Source organism: Lingula anatina, chromosome 7 (genome assembly GCF_051362555.1).
Source record: "Lingula anatina isolate TDL-2025a chromosome 7, LinAna3.0, whole genome shotgun sequence".
Lineage (NCBI taxonomy): Eukaryota > Metazoa > Brachiopoda > Lingulata > Lingulida > Lingulidae > Lingula > Lingula anatina.
Window position 1 is genome coordinate 22,643,361 of NC_141773.1, and position 20,646 is coordinate 22,664,006.

Here is a 20,646-nt window from a genome sequence, read left to right on the forward strand (position 1 = left end):
CCCAGGTCCAGGCACTGTCCCATGAAAACCAGGAACTGAAGACCAGGATCCAGGAACTGGAGGGCATGAAGGACAGAGACGAGATCCAGAGATACATGGAACAGAACCATGTACGTACCACCTCAGATCCCAGGATATCTGACCTGGAGAGACCGGATTATTATTATTATTAGTAGTAGTAGTATTTATTATTATTAGTAGTAGTAGTAGTAGTAGTAGTAGTAGTAGTAGTAGTAGTATTTATTATTATTATTATTATTAGTAGTAGTAGTAGTAGTAGTAGTAGTAGTAGTAGTAGTAGCAGTAGTAATAGTTCAATAAAACCCAAGATGAATTTGGGTATTTTTCCATTTTTGACGGATCTGAAATGATGTTGAACCCAATTTCAGTTAGTTTATATGAAGATTACCCCATGGTTTTCGAGTTAGCTAACACGTAAATGATTGGTGGCCAAAGTTTTGAAAATTTTTATAATTGCTGTTGTGAATTTTGATATGAATATTCTCAAACTTACATATCAAAAGGAAATTTTATAAAAAGGCTCTAGTTGCAAAATTTTGAGTACAAAACTTATCAAAAATTTTCTCCCTTTGAATATAGATCTTATGTATCTTAACAGTTTATTTGAAACCCTGCCCACGCCTATATGTCTGGCTTCCTTTATTTGAAAATATACAGGAATTAAATAACAACATATTATTATTGATTGCATGCCCTGATATGGAAATAACCATATTAACAGGAAGCATTTTATTTAACTAAGAGCAAATTGACTTGTGGTTTATCAGAAAAGTGATGACATTTCTGAAGATAACATGTCACAACTGACCCTAGACATAGAAATAGAAATACTGAAAAATTTAGCTTTATTTTTTTAGAAATTACATGTTCTGGTTGTTATTTTCTTTGTCAGAATTTTTAGCTCTCAAGTCACTATTTAAGACATTAAGGTGGAGGTGTCAATTTTGTTCATCAGTGTTTTAATTAAAAATTGTAATAGTCATTCTGGTGAGGATACACACAGTTATAATTGTCTCTATTTTTGTTGATTTTACTTTTAATTTATTTTCCTTTTTTTGCGCTCTCTTTTTTTTCATAATCTGCATGTGTTCATGTTTCCAGTCTATCACGCCAGCCTCACCAGTGTCTCCAGCTGACTTGATTGATTACAATTTTTATTTCGGTCACCATAGTGACCTGAACACTGTGGCAACAGAGGCCACAGAGGTAACCATGTGACAGTCATGTGACCATTGTGTGACACACCTCTATATTTTGTGTTGTTTTACACTGTCATTACTTTTCTATACACCCATACTCATTATACTATGTACTTATTTAAGGCTGACACCAGTGTGAAATATCACAGTACCATTTTTGGAAAGAAAGAAAAATATATCTTTTTACTGAAGAGGTATTCATTTGCTATGGATTTTATTTGAACATTACGCCAACTTGTCAATTAAGACTTGGACAGTTAAGGCCAGATATTGCACAGTGGGTTCTCTGTCGTGGTTTCTGGTTTAAATTGTTTTCGGTCTGATTACACCCATAAGATGAGACAAACCATACTGGTGTGAGTTATAAGTCCCATGTATTTCCACTTGGTAGTCTAACCCTACAAGCTTTCTGTGCTTTTATTTCTCTAGATACGCTCTCTGGGTGAGATAACCCCAAGCCTTGTTTTCACAGAAGGAAAGTCCAAGCATAATGGGGAGGTAGGAGATACATGTATCCGCTTAAAGTTACTTTCACATGCTTGGGTTTTATGTGGACCTGGCACACTTTTCAGTTTTGAAGTTCAAGGGTCTCACTATATGCTCACTACATGTATATGCTTCATAGAGTAGGGTTGACTGTTACTTTGCAGACAGGTGTATACATGCCCAGCTGGAAGAATGACTGACAGAAGAACAGACTGACTGACTGAAGGATTGACTGACTGACAAGATTAGTTTTTGACATTATAATGCCATGGTTAAAAAGAATAATTGGTAGGCTTCTATACTTTAGGAAGACACATACTCACCTAAGCTCTTGCAACTGGCAAACAATGGCACATTAATTTTTGCTTTTGTACCATTTTTGATTCAGCTTTTTAACTAAATGTATTTATGAAGATAGTAAATAACATGTCAGACTCTCAAAATAAAAATTCCTTATCAGCCTTTAAACACTGCTTCTGTCACTAAGGTAACAAAAGTACTGCAAATAGGTAGTTCAGTAGAAGTCTTATGTGATAAAGCAGTATAAAAATCATTGTTGACATTCTGAGATAAATCAACATAAAACATCAAATTTATGTGACTGGCAGTGTGAACTATTTTTTTAAGAGGAAAAGAGATTTAAAAAATCTTGGAGAGTTTTCTGTCTCTTTGCACAATTTCCTCTTCCTCAGTTCCAGACTCTCAACTTTGGGATCAGTTTTCATCTATATATTCTGATAGTTCTGTGATCTGATCTGATACACAGGGTGCACTGTCTGTTCTGTGATCTGATACTAAGATATATGTGTTCACCATTTTAACACAGTAAACCTTTCTGTGTTTTATATCACGTTTCAACCAGCACACTTCACAATCTGAGGGAGATTTTCTATTAAGATCAGTATAAATGTGTCCTGAAAGTCTGCACAAAAAGAGGGAATATCCATGATGTTGAACAATTGATGCGTACCCTGATGTTCACAGTGTATAAGAGGCTCTTCTCTATTAACATTATAAACTCTGTATTCTGGTCATTGATTGAAGTGTTTTGAAGACTGAATTTCAGGGTACCCATACAGAAGATTTAAGAATTTCAATTTAAAGTTTATCTTATTAACTAAGTTGACCATATTATTGATTAAGCCTTCAAATTTTATTGTGGGATAATTTAGTGAGAAAGTAGCAAGTGCTTTATAAAATATTTTAAAATTTTTCATTGTGATAAAAGTGATGTTTCTCCTGTTTTTAGACCAATGCCGAGAACAACCACCGCGAGGTCCCCACGGTGGGCCGGAGACTGGAAGGGCTGATATTTGAAGATGACTTTGTGCCTCAGACCAACGGCAGCGCTACTCCTAATACTAGTCAGTCGTCCCCCAGTCAGTTACCAATATGTGAGTATTTTTGTGTATGGTAAACTTTTTGCCCCTCACCACTGAAGTAAAATTCCAGGTCTGATTATAAAGCACTTGTCGATAATTTTACATGTACTATAAAGGTTTAGCGAAGACTTATTTTACTAAGCATGTTTTGTATATGGTATGAAGTATGTCAGTTCTCAGATCTGTTAATGGACAGAATTTAGGATGTACATAAAAGGTTTGAATGCAGACTCTAAGTAAAGATATGCTCTATAAAGCTGTCTAAATTTGTATTTTGCAGTGTCCCCACCCCCCAGCACTGGGAAGAGACCTCATCATGGCACACCCACCTCACCAGCCAGTACTTCTAATAACCAAGGTACAGTATATATACTCTATCACACACCCACCTCACCAGCCAGTACTTCTAATAACCAAGGTACAGTATATATACTCTATCACACACCCACCTCACCAGCCAGTACTTCCGATAACCAAGGTACAGTATATATACTCTATCACACACCCACCTCACCAGCCAGTGCTTCCGATAACCAAGGTACAGTATATATACTCTATCACACACCCACCTCACCAGCCAGTACTTCCAATAACCAAGGTACGGTATATATATACTCTATCACACACCCACCTCACCAGCCAGTACTTCTAATAACCAAGGTACGGTATATATATACTCTATCACACACCCACCTCACCAGCCAGTACTTCTAATAACCAAGGTACAGTATATATACTCTATCACACACCCACCTCACCAGCCAGTACTTCCAATAACCAAGGTACAGTATATATACTCTATCACACACCCACCTCACCAGCCAGTACTTCCAATAACCAAGGTACAGTATATATACTCTATCACACACCCACCTCACCAGCCAGTACTTCCAATAACCAAGGTACAGTATATATACTCTATCACACACCCACCTCACCAGCCAGTACTTCCAATAACCAAGGTACAGTATATATACTCTATCACACACCCACCTCACCAGCCAGTACTTCCAATAACCAAGGTACAGTATATATACTCTATCACACACCCACCTCACCAGCCAGTACTTCCAATAACCAAGGTACAGTATATATACTCTATCACACACCCACCTCACCAGCCAGTACTTCCAATAACCAAGGTACAGTATATATACTCTATCACACACCCACCTCACCAGCCAGTACTTCCAATAACCAAGGTACAGTATATATACTCTATCACACACCCACCTCACCAGCCAGTACTTCCAATAACCAAGGTACAGTATATATACTCTATCACACACCCACCTCACCAGCCAGTACTTCCAATAACCAAGGTACAGTATATATACTCTATCACACACCCACCTCACCAGCCAGTACTTCCAATAACCAAGGTACAGTATATATACTCTATCACACACCCACCTCACCAGCCAGTACTTCCAATAACCAAGGTACAGTATATATACTCTATCACACACCCACCTCACCAGCCAGTACTTCCAATAACCAAGGTACAGTATATATACTCTATCACACACCCACCTCACCAGCCAGTACTTCCAATAACCAAGGTACAGTATATATACTCTATCACACACCCACCTCACCAGCCAGTACTTCCAATAACCAAGGTACAGTATATATACTCTATCACACACCCACCTCACCAGCCAGTACTTCCAATAACCAAGGTACAGTATATATACTCTATCACACACCCACCTCACCAGCCAGTACTTCCAATAACCAAGGTACAGTATATATACTCTATCACACACCCACCTCACCAGCCAGTACTTCCAATAACCAAGGTACAGTATATATACTCTATCACACACCCACCTCACCAGCCAGTACTTCCAATAACCAAGGTACAGTATATATACTCTATCACACACCCACCTCACCAGCCAGTACTTCCAATAACCAAGGTACAGTATATATACTCTATCACACACCCACCTCGCCAGCCAGTACTTCCAATAACCAAGGTACAGTATATATACTCTATCACCCACCTCGCCAGCCAGTACTTCCAATAACCAAGGTACAGTATATATACTCTATCACACACCCACCTCGCCAGCCAGTACTTCCAATAACCAAGGTACAGTATATATACTCTATCACACACCCACCTCGCCAGCCAGTACTTCAAATAACCAAGGTACAGTATATATACTCTATCACACACCCACCTCGCCAGCCAGTACTTCAAATAACCAAGGTACAGTATATATACTCTATCACACACCCACCTCGCCAGCCAGTACTTCCAATAACCAAGGTACAGTATATATACTCTATCACACACCCACCTCGCCAGCCAGTACTTCCAATAACCAAGGTACAGTATATATACTCTATCACACACCCACCTCACCAGCCAGTACTTCCAATAACCAAGGTACAGTATATATACTCTATCACCCACCTCACCAGCCAGTACTTCTAATAACCAAGGTACAATATATGTATTGTTAACAGTCAACAGTCAGTTAACTTGTACTTTTAGTTGTTCCATTTGGCCTTGCATGGGCTTGTATACAGTTCTATATACCAGTTTTTAAATATTATCTTTCAACTTTTTCTCTTGAATAATTTTTTTTATTATTAAAGGCTTTTTAGTAATTGAAACCAAATTGGAGATAAATTTGGCCAAACACAATCAAGTATTCTACTTTGTCTGTAGCCAAGTTAGAATGTATTTGACATTGTTGAGAAGGTGTGAGTCCAGCCTCTAGATCTAACATTTTATCTCAAACATATATTTCAGATTTATTGGGCTCCAACCCCTTCACCTCACCAAGCAACAATGTATCTGGTGGAGAGGATCCATTTGGTATGGGGGCCTTCAACCCTAGCGCCAAGGACCTTGACCATGCTATCATGAAGGTTGACAAAGAACTGTTGGACTTACAGGTAATGGAAAGTTGAAATAGAACCACATAAAATGCTAATTGAAAAATGTTTAATAGGCTCAGTTTCTTTTCCTGACTTCAAAGGAACAGAGACAGTATTTTTATGTCAATCTGTTTTTTGTGTGTTTGTAAATCTATCTTGGTTTATGGAAAAATGTATTCATATCAGCTTACATAATTGGGCCACAGAATTTCATAAAAATTGTAACTATTTTATCATATATATATATATATATATATATATATATATATATATATATATATATATTATTGATAAATTCTGCACGAATATTTTTCCCTGAATGTTTCTATTAACACTATCCTTTCGTGTTTGGATGCATATGGTTTGTTTTTGCCATGTTTTCCGTCTCAAGCATGACCAGTATAACTGCACTGTTTGTGTGTTCTTCCAGGCTGGCTTCAGTCAAGGATTGTCCTTTGGCACACATGACTTTAATCTGGATGATCTAGACCCCTTGAACAAGAAGTAAAATATAACTGTAAAAGTTCTGTCTGCTTACATTATGCATGCTGACAATTCTATCAGCAACAAAGACTTAAAAGGACTGCTGCTGTTGCAGTGCATGAGAATGGTTATATTGAATGGGGTAACCTTGACCTTGAACACCTTAACAGGAGGCTGGTGACCTTGACCTCTGACCCATTTACTGATATCATGAACACTGACTGCTGCATTAACCAAGATTGAGGGCTGGGGATGTTTATCTTAACATGGTCAAGAAATAAAGTTGATCCTATTGCCAATCATGACAGACTGACCAGATTTCTCACTTCGTCATAATGGCCTTCAGCGGATGACCCACTGACCATTAGTGACCTTGAACTTCATGAACTTGACCTTGATAATCTTTCAGTAAATATAAGCAAGCAGAAATTCAAATCACATATCAACTGAAATGATGCTCAAGGTGTGTGAAAATGAGACCATTAGGAGGGAAGCGAGTGTCACCGTGAGGGAACCTCTTAGCAGTGTGAAACATTATCACATTAAGACAGACTACGTGGGTGCAGTTGACTTCAGAGACTTGGAGATGCCCCCTGCTGTAACCTTGTACCTCCATTGTTTACTTTTGATAGGAGATATCACAGAAATGTAAACATGTCCAATGCACTTACTTCAGAGGATATTTGAGTATTACAATTTCTACATTAATCAAACCATAAGCAGTACGTGTTGTAGTTATTCTGTACATTGCACAGTATGACATCCTATAAAATATCCACTTAATATATTAATATTGTCTGTATGTAACCTAGAGCGTAATTAGTAATAGGCTGCATTCAGAAAAGCATACTAACTTGTCCACGGGCCAAATATGGCAACCGACTAAAAAGCTTGCTGTCTATTCCTCTAATAGAAACTGAATAGATTTCCTGTGGGGAATGTTCAAGTCAATAGTGGGTAGGCCATATTTGACACGTGGACTAGTTAGTACGCTGTTCTGAATGCGGCCATATATTAGTCATGGGAAGCACAATGGATTGGTTGGTTATGTGACTTAGGCTGGGGGAATTCTGCAGACCACTACTACTAGTATAGACCTGAGATCTTGATGAAATTTTATGTGCCAAATGGAGATAAATATTTGAAACAGGACAGAGAAGAGCATGTCTGATATCAAAATATGTGCAGATGAAGCAATTATCAAATTAACATGCATATTAAAACCATAAGTTTTTGAATTATGAAATTTGCATTATGTAGTTGAGGGTAGGGGCAGTCTTTATATATATTTAGGTAGCTGAGGAATGTAAACGGGAGTTGATGGAGCGATGGCAGAGTGTATAGAAATGACTGCCAGACTACGGCTATAAAAATAACGTTCCATGTTTTTTTTAGCAAATGAAACTACTTTGTACTCTTTATCAAATAAAAAATTGAATCATATTAACTTCAGCGGTTTCTTTTTGAGGTAGAAGTAGAAGGGACTGATAAAAAATCTATGGATTTTTCTTGAGTTGGATATGTTGACAGTCAGACAGTGCTGTCTTTAAGTGTTCATTTAGTGCTTGAAACAATATATATATGGACAATGTATAGAATGCAGCTCTGACTCCCAGAGTGCAGTGTATTGTATAAAGATAAGGTCAGTCTGTGCAATATATATATATGTTAAGGACGTAGCCATAGGTCACGTGTTACGAACGTAGCCATATATATCACTTTATATCCAATTCATATAACGTGATGGATGAATACAGCTTTTAGCAGTCACTTAAGATATAAAATTTGTGTATATGTTTTGTGAAAAAAAAGTTAATGATTCATTCAAAACGTATTATTAGGGTGGATTAAGTCATGTTATTTCAGCCGATTGTGAGGCTGTTTAATCTGATGACTAAAGGGTCCAATTTACTGTTCATCTACAACTGGCCTAAATTCTGAGGATCAATACTTTGATCACAAACTTGATAATTTTCTTAGAACTCACTATCACACGATCTTCTCTGATCCTACAAATACTGGGATTATAAAGTATGTTCTTGGTGACTTATCAAACTTTGCCTGTTAACGTAATATTTTTATAATTAAGACAGTTATGAGATAAACATAACAAATTTGTAGTTGTGTGATGCCACTTAATTATAAAACTCACTTTCGTTTGACATCAAACCTCATCTTGATAGACTTTGATAGAATTATTGGAATAGTTTGCATTAACATTAAAGGGAGTTGTGTGCAAAAATAAAAAAAAAAAAAAGAAAAGGAAATTTTGAAAAAGAAAATATTGTGATTTTTCAATGGGTGCCTTACATTGTTGAAATATATGCCATAAAACTAGTGTTGACATTTAGTATATACTTGTACACTTGCCTTCAAAGGGCATTGCGTTTTCACAAATGATGTTTATAGGCATGTATTCTGTACTTGTTGATTGATGAATTTGTTCTACAACTTTTATCATAGATGCAGATTTTTTTCTTTTTTTTTTAAACAATTATTAACATTATGGTGATCATATAGGTGATTGGGCTACTAAGTGTAAGATTTTCTTGTTTGAATCTCAAATTTGCAACACTTTCTTCTAAAAATGCAGGGCCCAGTTTTATAAAGGACGTTTAGCACTAACCAGTGGATAAGCCTAACCAGTGGATAAGTTCCCCTAACACCCATTAACTAAAAGATGGTTAAATTGTGTTTCATATACAGTCTTGTAACGGAAAACAGTCAATTAGTTTACTGGCCAGTGTTTGACTGGATTGAATAATTATTTAAAGGTCAGTTTACTAACAGACTATTAAGGTCTGGTTAGAGTTAAACACTGGTTAGTGCTAAACGTCTTTTATAAAACTGGGCCCAGCTGTTTAGCTCCAGATTTGACAAAAAAAAGCCCTACAGACACTGAAGCGGTTTTAATAGCACTCTAAATATTATTTTTGATTCATTTATGTAGAATAAAAGCAGCTTTGTTGGACCTATGCAGTGTATATAGGACAAAATGCATATACATTTATATATACAACATTCTTATACATAGATATACAAGTTAGAACAGTGAATCTGCATGAACATCAATTATTATCATGAAAGGATAATTGTTATTATACCAGAAATATCATCTCAAATGTTTGTAGCTACATAAATAGAAACTGCTATAAGTTGGATATTTGATATTTTTATTATTGTATTTCAGTAATAAAATCCCGGATTTATTTGTATTTATGTAGCGAATTGATAAGGGTATAAATATATGTCTCTGTAAATATTCATGAAGTAAAAATTACTGTATTGATGACACGACAGATGTGACCCCAAGCACACACAGTTAATATTTTGTCATTATCAGAAACTTAAACAGTTTAAAAAAAATTTCTTGGAGCAATTTACGAGATTAAATGTTTATATCAAAATATATAGTGACATTGTTGTTTTGTGCTATGAAATTATTTTGTAAAACATGGAGCATGTAGAAGTTTTCGGTAAACTGGGGATCGGGGGGGGGGGGGCAGAGAACTGCTTCATTTCAGGTTCATAATGTATCTTGTTTGAATGCAAGAGGATTTGTTTTAAGTCATGAAAATGCATCAAGTGGCTTCAAAATAACCCGCCAGCGTTGTTTACAAGTTGGACATTCAGATATGACTTTTGTATGCCATTATTGACCGTTTTCTCTTATTTACAAAACCATCTTGGTTATAAAACTGACCTGCATGGAAAGTTGAAACACAAGTCTTTTTCTATCGCTTTAACTTTTGTTACCTGCAAGTATGCTTAGTATGATTTTTTCTTTTTGCATAACACTTAAAAAACAATATCATAACATTTAAAACATAATTTACTGATCCATATATTCAAAGTTTTTTATTTTTATTTTTTTATTTTCAGCGTGGGAAACTTCAGTGGCCGTGGAGTGAAATTACTCCAGGGAAATTTGAAAGTTGAAGTCAAGTTGTTAACACTGTATATACACATGTACCTTAAAAAAAAAAAGGCCACTGTTACAGACAAACTTACTTATCAGTCAATACTTTACAATACTGGAAATAAACAGTTAACTTGGACACAAGTTCTGAAACAAAATTCCTTTGACAACTTCAATGCACTTTCTCTAGTCGAATTTTAGTTTCAATGCTGAAGTTATAGTGTTGATGTCTCAATCTTTAACTTAAGTACTGTTCCTTACATTAACTACAGAAGACATTGGATAATATCAAGTACTAAATCTCATTTTCAAACCATTGTTTCAATCAAACATGCAGTACTATGTTCCAACTGTGAGATAATTGTTAGAACTGCACTGAGATCATTTACTTTCTTTTTTTCGCTATCAAACATCTGAACATTGAAACTGAGATGCCTTTAAATCCTCATTTTCATTTGTAAGTCAATAATAATAACTGAAGTCTACAACAGAATAAAATACTTGTTCTTCAAGAAGAAACCACTACATTCTAATGTACTGAGATTTCTTAATAGCACAATGGTTTGGTCTTGACACAGTCTAGGTATTACTTTAATATATGTTATCTAATGTCAAGATTAGCATATCCACCTTGATTAGTTAAAATTACAGATCTTCCAAGCTTTGTAAATGTTTTGTTTTTTAAAGATCTAACCTTTTCATAGACGAAGATCTGTTTACCCTAAGCTCACAAAATGAGGAACTGACCAACAAAAGACGAAATTTACCACAACCCAGCCCGGCACAGTAAAAAGTTCTGGTATTATTCATAATTTCACACAAGTCTCTTCAACAACAAAAAACCCAGAAGATGCCATAATTAGTCATACAAAAAACTCACGACATTAAGTAGAACTTGTATCTATGTCTGAAAAACTAATAAAAGATCCAGATCATGTAAAACATTATCTGCATAGAATGTTCTTTTGCTATCAAATAAAACCCACTGTTCAGAAAAGAACATTCCAATAACCTAATAAAAATATATTTTCCTTTCAGAATATTCTAACAAATACTTCACTGAGGTTTTGAACCAAACAACTAATGTTGTCTCACTACACGCTATACAAGGACCACTCTTTCGTAGGGGACGGGAGTCATTTTGTAAAACAATAAGTATGGCGTCTCGCAGATACTGACTTGTTTATTCAACAAGCTCTGCATGTCTTCTTCGCTTTTAAGACAAATCCTTTCATCATCACACTCAAACCAATTCCCAGAATAGTCTGGGATGTCTACTTCATTCTGGGTGTAGATATTACAGGAGTTTGCTTTCCCTGCAGTTTCTTCTCCTTTCCGTTTAATTCTCTCAGAAATAGGGCGTTGTCGCTCTGCAGATTTGGCGTCTGTCTTTTTGGAGGGGTCCTTCATCTTGTGAACAGGGGGGGCTTTGACGTAGGCAGTGTAGTGACCCGAGGAGATGGAAATACCGCTGTGCATGACAACTGCATACAACTCAAATCTGGAGTGAAGTGAAAATGAATCGAATGAAATACATTCATTGTAACTCTTATCTCAAATCATTCTGTCAAATTACCAACACCCAAAAACTCTTTTTTGCAGCTATATTTATATTTCTTTTTGACCTTCCATTCCTGGACAAACTGATTTTAATTGCAATTCTCTTGAACAAATAATGCCTAATATATTTTCTCTCTTCATTTTGAGGAGTAAAATATCTGAACCTGAAAATTTTTAAAGATCTTTATATCATTAGAATATACCTTTATTGAAAACAATCTTACAAACGACACAAGTTAACAATGGTAGGAAAATACTAGCTTGTGTTCAAAAACTTAATTACTGTCTGATCTAACTACTAAGCTAATAAGGGACATTTTCTCCTAGAATATACTCACTCATGACTGTGTTTACGACAAGGCTGTTTGCACCTGTTACTGAAGCAGGGTAAAACCAGAGGCGTGGCCACGAAATCATTCACCTTGGAGATACCGCCAAATAACCTGCAACCAGACAGACACATATAAATAACTATCATTAACCTGTGTATAAAATGTATCCTTGTCAAAGTTTACCTTCAAGTTACCTGCAATAAAGGAAAGATGCATATATCATAATTATTGAACTAAAGTATATATAATATGTATCCTTGGCCTTCTTGTGATATTGAAATTGAAATGCATTTATATTATATTGATGCGTATTGTGAAAAACAAAACTGTCTAACTGTCATTTAACATTACTTCATTTTCCTGATGAAGTCTATGGGATATAGAGGAAATGTCAGAACTCACTCCATCTACCATTCTTTGCTTGACTGAATCAACAAATAGACCAATAAAAATATACACCTTATTTTTTCATTAATACTTAATTCTTACCCTGAGTTCGCCTCAAATCTCTTGAGATGAAGCATCAGTATCTGTGGCAGCCTGACATACTGGGTGGACCTCTCAGCTTCCACGTATCTGTGGCACTGATCGCAGAAATATTTATTATCATCCTGCAGACGTTCTATCTCTGAGAAAGCCTCCATCAACCAACTTACACTGCCAGGATTACAGGACTCGTCTAAAATAAGGAATGGGATGGAGAAAAGTGAACATTTTTAAGGAACTCCACTCAGTGGTAAATTAAACACTGGTCTAAAAGTACTGTCACTTGACACTGTGTAATTTCCCACTAACTAGTATCAATGGAAATTTTGTAAATTTTCCATTTTTACATGAATAACATAAGCACTGACTTACAAATGTTTTCTTTCAAAATTACATACTCCCCCAAGTAAGACGACAAAAGTTTGCATTTGGAAAACAGCAACTAAAAAAAAAAAGTGAAGCTCTCACCATCTGTCTCATCATCAGTGTCCCCCTCTTCTTTCTTGACTTTCTCTTTCTTCACTGGGACCCCAATGTCCTGAAAGTCCTCCTTCCTCTGCGTGAACCCCTCACACTCCAAACACCGCGTCCTCAGGGCCATGCTGCCCTGGAACATGAATGCACAACATTGCTATCACATGACCTAATGCTGAATCATTTCAATAACATGTAAGTATATCTTCTGAATAGAGGCTATTCATGTGGATAGCCTCATTACCCAATGAAAATGTTCTCATATTCTCATGGAATGGCTTTCAAATTTATTGCCAACTGAAACAACTCAATCAAATTTTTTCTTTCAACTATTATCATTATCTGTGAGATAAAACGGACACCGAGCTCATCCCTGAAGTACACTTCTATCCATAAAATCTCTCACCTGAAACAAATCCTGAACCAAACAGTCCAGCTCGTTAGTCTTTCTTCTGTGAGATTTCGGCGACTTGGCCGGGGACGCCATGTACGTGTCTGGCTGGTGGGCGTCCATCTTGTCTTCTGGATCCGTGTCATCTTTATTCCCGACTCGGTCGCCATTCACAACTTTGACAATTTCAAGATCCACGTCCTTGCGCCTGCCGCTCTCAGATGGTAATTCCGAAGTTTGGTTTGATTTATCACCATGTTTGGATGAGAGAGACAAATTGCCAGACTGATATTTGGAACTGATACTGACGCCCATTTTTTCAAAAGACTGTTTAATAGTCATATTGGATTTCATTTTTTGAGCATCTTTAGTCTCTACACCTTTTTGGTCAACTTCAGAAATGTTGGACAAATGATTACTGTCATTCCCTGACTTCCCATTAAGAGCACCAAAGAGATCTATTTTAATCTTGTTAACACTGTCTTGTTTTGTCCCAGTACCACTTTCACACACAGTGCTCAGGTTTTTGTTTTCTTTCTTTGGGGAGCAGTAATTATCTATAGCATGTCTGTTAAGTTTAACCTGAGGGCTGCCTGGACTGAGTTTGGCATCTTGTACATGAGATTTTGCATACTGAGAGATCATCTCACTATCCCTGTCTGAGCAATTCCAACTCGACGATGTCTCTCCTGCCTTCTGTTGAGTATTTTTCTTCGGAGATTCCAAAAACGGACTCCGCTCAATCTTAACATAGGCCCCTGAGAGAAGCTTATTGTCTTTAGCCTTTTGTTTGGGGTAATTTTTAATCCCGGCTTGACAGGTGTTTTTAGAGCTCAGTGGGTCTGGTGTAGCAGTAAGTCTAACAAAGGCCGCGCTGTTCAATTTCCTGTCCTCCACAATGTCAATGTTTTCTTGGAAATGGTGAGACCTGCCATTTTGTTTGGTTGGAGTCAGGGGGCTGTTGTTAGGCTCTCCGCCTCCTGCAAGCGGACTGGGTTCCCTCTTAATGACTGCTCCCCGCATCCCCAACCTCTTTTTGGCAAACATGGCAGTAATGCTTGGCTGTTTAGAATCCGAGTTTGGCTTCAAAGGTTTTGGCATGGGTTCCTCAAAACCAAGTCCATTTTCTCCACTGAAACTTTTCGACAGAACTTCCTGAGATACAGATTTAGAGTGCTTCTTTTTCTTAGACTGTCCTTTCAAAGGCACATTCTTCTCAACGTCATGGTCAAGACAAGAATCACTTTTGCCCTTCCTGGGTCGTCCTCTTTTCCTCCCCACTATTGCCCCAGTCCCATCTTTTTTCAGGACAGGTCTCTGACTGCCTGGACCCATGCTGCCATCATTTCCATTGACGTTTGCATCACCATTTCCTGCAGAAAAGACAATAACTATGAATTTCAGAACCATTCCACAGATCTGCTCAACAAAGAAACATTTGAAAACCATTCATCTTATTCACTATTGTTCAATATTGAACAAGCCAAGGGCAGCTTCTGGTCATAAAATAACCTGAAAGTATTGTTACTTTCCATGGTATTTGACAGGATCAAGTCCAAAACTTGATTTTTGTCCTCAAATACATACCTGGTTACAAGAGTATGTAAAAAAATTCACCACTCATATACATATATATATCTAATTATGTGAAGTGAAGAAGTATTAACTTAATGTGCTGTTTTTGTTTTTTCTTTAAAAAATTGGAGACATTTATCCAGAATCTGTTACACCACCTTTTTTTAAGAGAATAATCCACCACAGTAATTGAGTGATTTACAGTAATTACTCATTACATTAAGAAAGCATAAACCAATAATTTTAGTAATCTTTTAAAATGTTGATTCAAAAGTTTGGAAAAAGTTGAAATTGTGAGTAAGCTATCAGAACAATGCAAGGTGTTAGAAAATCTTAAATCATCAACTTCTTATGAGCAACAACAGACACCGCTTTGTGCGTTAAGCAAAAGGAAGAAAGAAATGTATTGGTGGGGAGTGGGGCTCATGAGAGGGGTCTGGGGGTTGCTGACGTCAAAATAATAATAATAATAATAAAGTAATAATAATAAAATAAAAAAATTAAAATTAACAAAAAAGCGATGTCAAACTTCCAATTAAAATCAGAAAAATATCACGCCTGAACAGTTCAACAGAGGTCCCCCACCTTTCTCCTGCTTCGTATCATGTCCATTCCAGACCTGACTGGGACGAACCCCAGTGATCTCTTCCACTGCATCCTCCAGACACAGTCTCTTCCTACTCCTGGGTGAGGGTGACATCTTGGTGTCCACACCTGTCACCTTAGTGCCATCCTCCTCCTCTGTCTGTTTCACTGGGGTCACTTCATTGTTGACAGAGGTGAACTTGGAGGTGAGGTTTTTACCACCACTGACGTGTTCTATGATGTCCTCTGCAGTGTAGATCTTTATACTGGGAGATGAGTGTTTGGGCGTGTGGGGGACTTTTAACTCTTCTACTTTCCTAACTGGGCTAGATTCTGAATTGATAAAAACACCAGATTAATTTTCTATTATCTAAGTTTTTGTCAGCATTATGTAATTAATCTTACAAAACACCTGTAAAAACAGATTTAACCAAGCTGCAATATTGTAAATACAAGATGACACTCCTAACTGAAAGAAGACTTGGTATCACAGCATCCAAGTCAATCAGGTTGATTTCTACAAAGACCAACAAACAAGGCAGCAAAGCTGTCAAACAGACATGCATATAAATTACAAAACTAAGAGTAAAAATCTATGCTAGGTAAACTGTGTGATACATCGACAATCCATTACCTTGAGTACCATTAGCAGGTTTCTGATCTGACCTTGAACCAGCAAGGTCATGACCTTTTGACCCTAATTCATCTACTGATATTAGATTCTTCTTCACAGAATTTTTCTGGAAAAACTTCATTAAAGTTGGCTGCTTGGAATCAGGCACTGGCTCAATACTTGGCACGGCCTTGACCTTGTACTTGTTGACCTCTGCAGTGGCGTCCTCTATATAGGCCAGCATGCACCTGAGAACTTCATGTGCATCATGTTGGAGGTTGCCCTCAAACATGGGATTCAGGTCTCTGACCAAGAATAAAACAACACAATAATAATCAATAAAATAAGAATATGTATATAGATATATATATTAGACATAATATTAGATATAAATATTTTAGACTTCATTTTTGTTACGTCTTCTCATTAAAATGTATCTAAGCAAATCAAAATTATTACAGAAAATTATCTTTAGATCTGAAGTACCTTTGTGTCAATTTTTCATGGTGACAAATTTGAAAGAAAAAAGAAAGAAATTGCATACACACCTGCCACCCACAACATGCAAACACACGCACACACATTTTATCTAATAATTTTATCAAATTGCCTTTTAGTATCAGAGCTGAAAGTGACTATAATACTTTTAAAGCCTGTCTTAAAACTCATCTTTTTAAAGAATTTTATGGTTAGTGTTCCTTTAAACCTTTTAGTTGTTTATCATTTATTAAGAGTGAGCTTGGGTTAATTTTAGTAGTATTTTAAAGTTATATCAATAAATTTTCTCTGCTTTCTATAATTAATTAATTTTATCAGTAGATGTTAAAGTATTTTAGTATTGTTATTTTTAGACTTTTTAATTATTTGTAAAGTGCATTGAAATGTAAAAAATGGAATGCGCTATATAAGAAATAAATATTATTATTATTATTATTAAACACATAAACAATATCCTAGCTGTCTTACCTGACAATATCCAGCAATCTCTCAGGTCTTGTAAACAGGAGCTCAGTACCTGGGTTCACACATTTCTCTTCTAGACGGTCCATTCTGTTAAACAGCTGGAAGGGCACAGTGATATATCATATATCATATATGTATACTTCACAATTTTTGAATGGCACATTCTACGTAATGATCTACAATTTAATCCTATGTATACATGTATGTATATTCTATTTATGATGCAAAATGTTGTGTGATGAAAGTATGTCATACCACTTTATTTACTAACAGGTATTTCCAAATTATTCTAACATCTGAGAATATAAAAGGAACATTTGTATAATATATAATAAGCAAATGAAATGTAATTGGGTAATTTACACAAGATAAACACAATCATGCACTAATGATATGTGAAATATACCTTGTGTAGAGTTCTCACCAGCTTCCATGGCAAGAGATCACCAGATGAACTGTCTCCCTGAAACATGAAAAAGGAAGTGACCTGAAGAGAATAAGAGAACCCCCTTCCCCCAACTATACAATGCCTGTATCTCTGTCTACAAAAAAACTTGTATTTCCTGTCTCAGCAGATACTACTGATAACAGATAAACACACACACACATTTCAAATGCAGAAATGCCTAAATTCCCAATTGACAAAAATTAACAAATTATACTATACATAATCAGGCATACATATAAAGTGCACCCCCCCCCCCCCCAAAAAAAAAAAAAAAAAAAAAAAAAAAAAAAAAAAAAAAAAAAATTAAATGAAAATCCCATACTGGATTCAAGTAGCACCAGTACATAGGACCATACCTCTCCAGTTTTAGCCTCGGCTGCCAGTTTTCTCTCTATAACACTCAGTTCCTTGTACAGAATAGACAACTGCTGGGAGAATCCTGGTGTGTACCTCAACACTTGAAGCACACTGTTCAGGAAACAAGTATTACCTAAGAAGGACACCAAACTTCAAGAATCAGACTTAGAGTTTAAGATTTATGTTTGTATTAATTAGTGAACTGATGGTGAAGGAAAATATGCCCATGTATCTACCTTTATTATCATTATTTTTATTATTATTTTATTTTTTAGTGTTATCATTATTATTATTATTTAAACACAAAGGATTCCAACATTACTCAAAATGAGAGACCCCACTGCTTATGTTGTAATACAACAAACAAAGTAAAATTAGGTGAAAACAAATTGCTTAAACATTGACAACCTCTTCAAAATATATTGGCATATGCCATTCAGGGGTGAATCGAGGCCACCTTCTGGGTCTTCCAGAAGGCAGTCAGATTTTCAAGTTTACATTGACGGGCATCTAAATTTTTCTATCAGAAGACGGTAAAAAATGGAGGATGGATCAAGAAAGATAATTTGGAAAACTGTCAAAAATTGCTCTTGATCTGCCCTTGATATTGATATCAAAGTGCTTCAACACATGCAGGCCTATGCACACACACACATGACTAATACATAAAATTAATACTTCCATTAATAACATAATATGTGCTGTGATTACCCAGATTTTCCAAGCCAGCTACTTTAGGCACCTCCTTCACCTCAAGCTCTCTCCGCTCTGTAGCCTCTGTCTCAAGAGGTGGCAGCTCACTCTCCTCTTCTTCTTGGACTTTACTACAAGATACAATATAATAAGAAATCAAAACAAAATTTTTATAAGTGCTGGAATAATGTAAACGAGTGTGAATGTGCATGTTGTACGTTTATGATTTCTGCGTGAAAACAGGTGTCGTATGTCATTTGATGTGACATTATACGAGTCGGAGATTATGTTTCAGTTCAGTGCAAAAACATAAAGACAATATATAATATAGCAAATTTACATGAAAAAGGAGAGTTTGATGATGATTACAAGGACTATAACTGATAACATAAAAAAAATTATTAATATAGAAATGCTGAAGGATTATTCCTTTACAAACTAACAATTCCACCTACCTTGGAGCACCATCTCCTGTCTGGGGAGACTCACATTTTTGCTGGTCAACTTCTTCTGTCTTCTGCTCTGATTTGTTCTTTAACTTTAAGGACAGACGAGGGCGCTTTCTAACAGGCCCTTGGCCCTCACCAACTGTCATCTCACCTACTGACCTAAGATACATGATGATGATTTTAGGGCTCAAATGTGAAAATAGTTTCATTGGATTTCAGTTTTGATAGTCAGAAAGTTTTCATTTATGATAGATCCAGATATTTGATTTACCTGTTGACTGTTTTGTCTGTTCACTCTGACAGACTTGGTCACAAGTGGATTACCTGTTCAGGTGAATGTGAACAGGTAATTACCTCAGTCTTGATGATGACTTGTTAGTCCTCTCGCCCCCTCCCCCCCATGGGGTTTGAGAACAGAGATGAAGGAGCACGCAAGCTGTCCCATATGTATGACGACATTCTCAAACCTACCCTGGGGGGTAAATCAAATATCTGGATCTATCATAAATGAGAACTTTCTGACTATTTCAGGGCTCGACATTAAAGGTGGCCCATTGGCCCAGGCAACTGAAAACCAATCTCATGCAGCGTGCCTGTGAATCATGTTGGGCAAGTGGATAGCTGATTTGGGCAAGGGAGTTGCAGGAGAAAAAAGCACTGTATTTACCAGGTCACTACATCCAAGCCATATAAGTGACATGATCACATACAACTCTTAATATTAGTTGTGTACTAACTAACTTACTATAACTCTTAAAAATGGGCTAATCTATAATTAGTTGTACCAGTACTCATTAGTCAATGAGGTGCATTAAAAACGTTGAATTAACTGACATGATGAAAAATTAGCTCGACTAAAGACATACTTGTTAGATAAAATAATTGCTGTATGTTTCGTTAGAAGAGAACGGTGAACAGATAAAAAAAGTAAATGTGAATTTTATCGAAAATTAAAAAAAAAAAGGCCTGCAAATTTATCTGGCTCAACTGCGATTATCAACAAACCCATCAGATCATATCTGAGTATGCCTATGATAGTCGCTCAACGGTTTTTAAATAATACCCGTCGACAACATACTGTTACCTTTTAAGTCTTTGAAAGAACGAAATCATTGGACACTGTCAATTCATGACTTCAGAAAAAGTTGCCGCCATCTCCCTTTCATGTGACGTAGAGCTCAAGAAGCAGTACTATTTAATTTCGATCTTATCTGATTGAAAAAATTCATATTATTTTTAATAAAAAACTAATTGAATTCTACAAAATATCTTATTTTATTTTTATTGATATTTTTATATGCAATTTATATCATTACATATATGATGTACATTTTT

At 36.2% G+C, this 20,646-nt stretch overlaps 2 protein-coding genes across 11 annotated transcripts in view; one reads left to right on the forward strand and one right to left on the reverse strand.

The window, feature by feature from the left end:
• The window catches only part of LOC106150594 (PTB domain-containing engulfment adapter protein 1), a 28,137-nt gene extending 17,648 nt beyond the window's left edge, over nt 1-10,489 (forward strand). For 4 of the 9 annotated variants that reach the window (XM_087016928.1, XM_087016930.1, XM_087016924.1 and 1 more), the window contains 6 exons: nt 6-110; nt 1,123-1,227; nt 2,956-3,100; nt 3,369-3,446; nt 5,856-6,001; nt 6,414-7,191. In XM_087016928.1, coding sequence (XP_086873054.1) covers nt 6-110; nt 1,123-1,227; nt 2,956-3,100; nt 3,369-3,446; nt 5,856-6,001; nt 6,414-6,491 — 657 coding nt within the window. In that variant the 3' untranslated portion in view covers nt 6,492-7,191. Of the gene's footprint in view, nt 1-5; nt 111-1,122; nt 1,228-1,649; nt 1,719-2,955; nt 3,101-3,368; nt 3,447-5,855; nt 6,002-6,413; nt 7,192-10,348 lie in introns of those variants that run through there. The other 5 variants (XR_015335405.1, XM_087016925.1, XM_087016927.1 and 2 more) reach the window with 5 other exon arrangements.
• On the reverse strand, nt 10,281-20,553 carry LOC106150593 (uncharacterized). 2 transcript variants are annotated; one of them, XM_087016917.1, is made up of 13 exons: nt 20,396-20,553; nt 19,318-19,470; nt 18,881-18,993; nt 18,169-18,302; nt 17,771-17,827; nt 17,368-17,462; nt 16,423-16,706; nt 15,789-16,121; nt 13,644-15,001; nt 13,232-13,370; nt 12,767-12,956; nt 12,284-12,388; nt 10,281-11,886 (listed from the first exon to the last, which is right to left on the reverse strand). In XM_087016917.1, the coding sequence occupies exons 1-13, from the start codon at nt 20,422-20,424 to the stop codon at nt 11,487-11,489; spliced, it is 3,390 nt and encodes a 1,129-aa protein (XP_086873043.1). In that variant the 5' UTR covers nt 20,425-20,553; the 3' UTR covers nt 10,281-11,486. The 2 variants fall into 2 exon arrangements, with proteins under 2 accessions (XP_086873043.1, XP_086873042.1); XM_087016916.1 differs by having other exon boundaries at nt 15,762-16,121.
• Between the last annotated feature and the right edge of the window lie 93 nt (nt 20,554-20,646).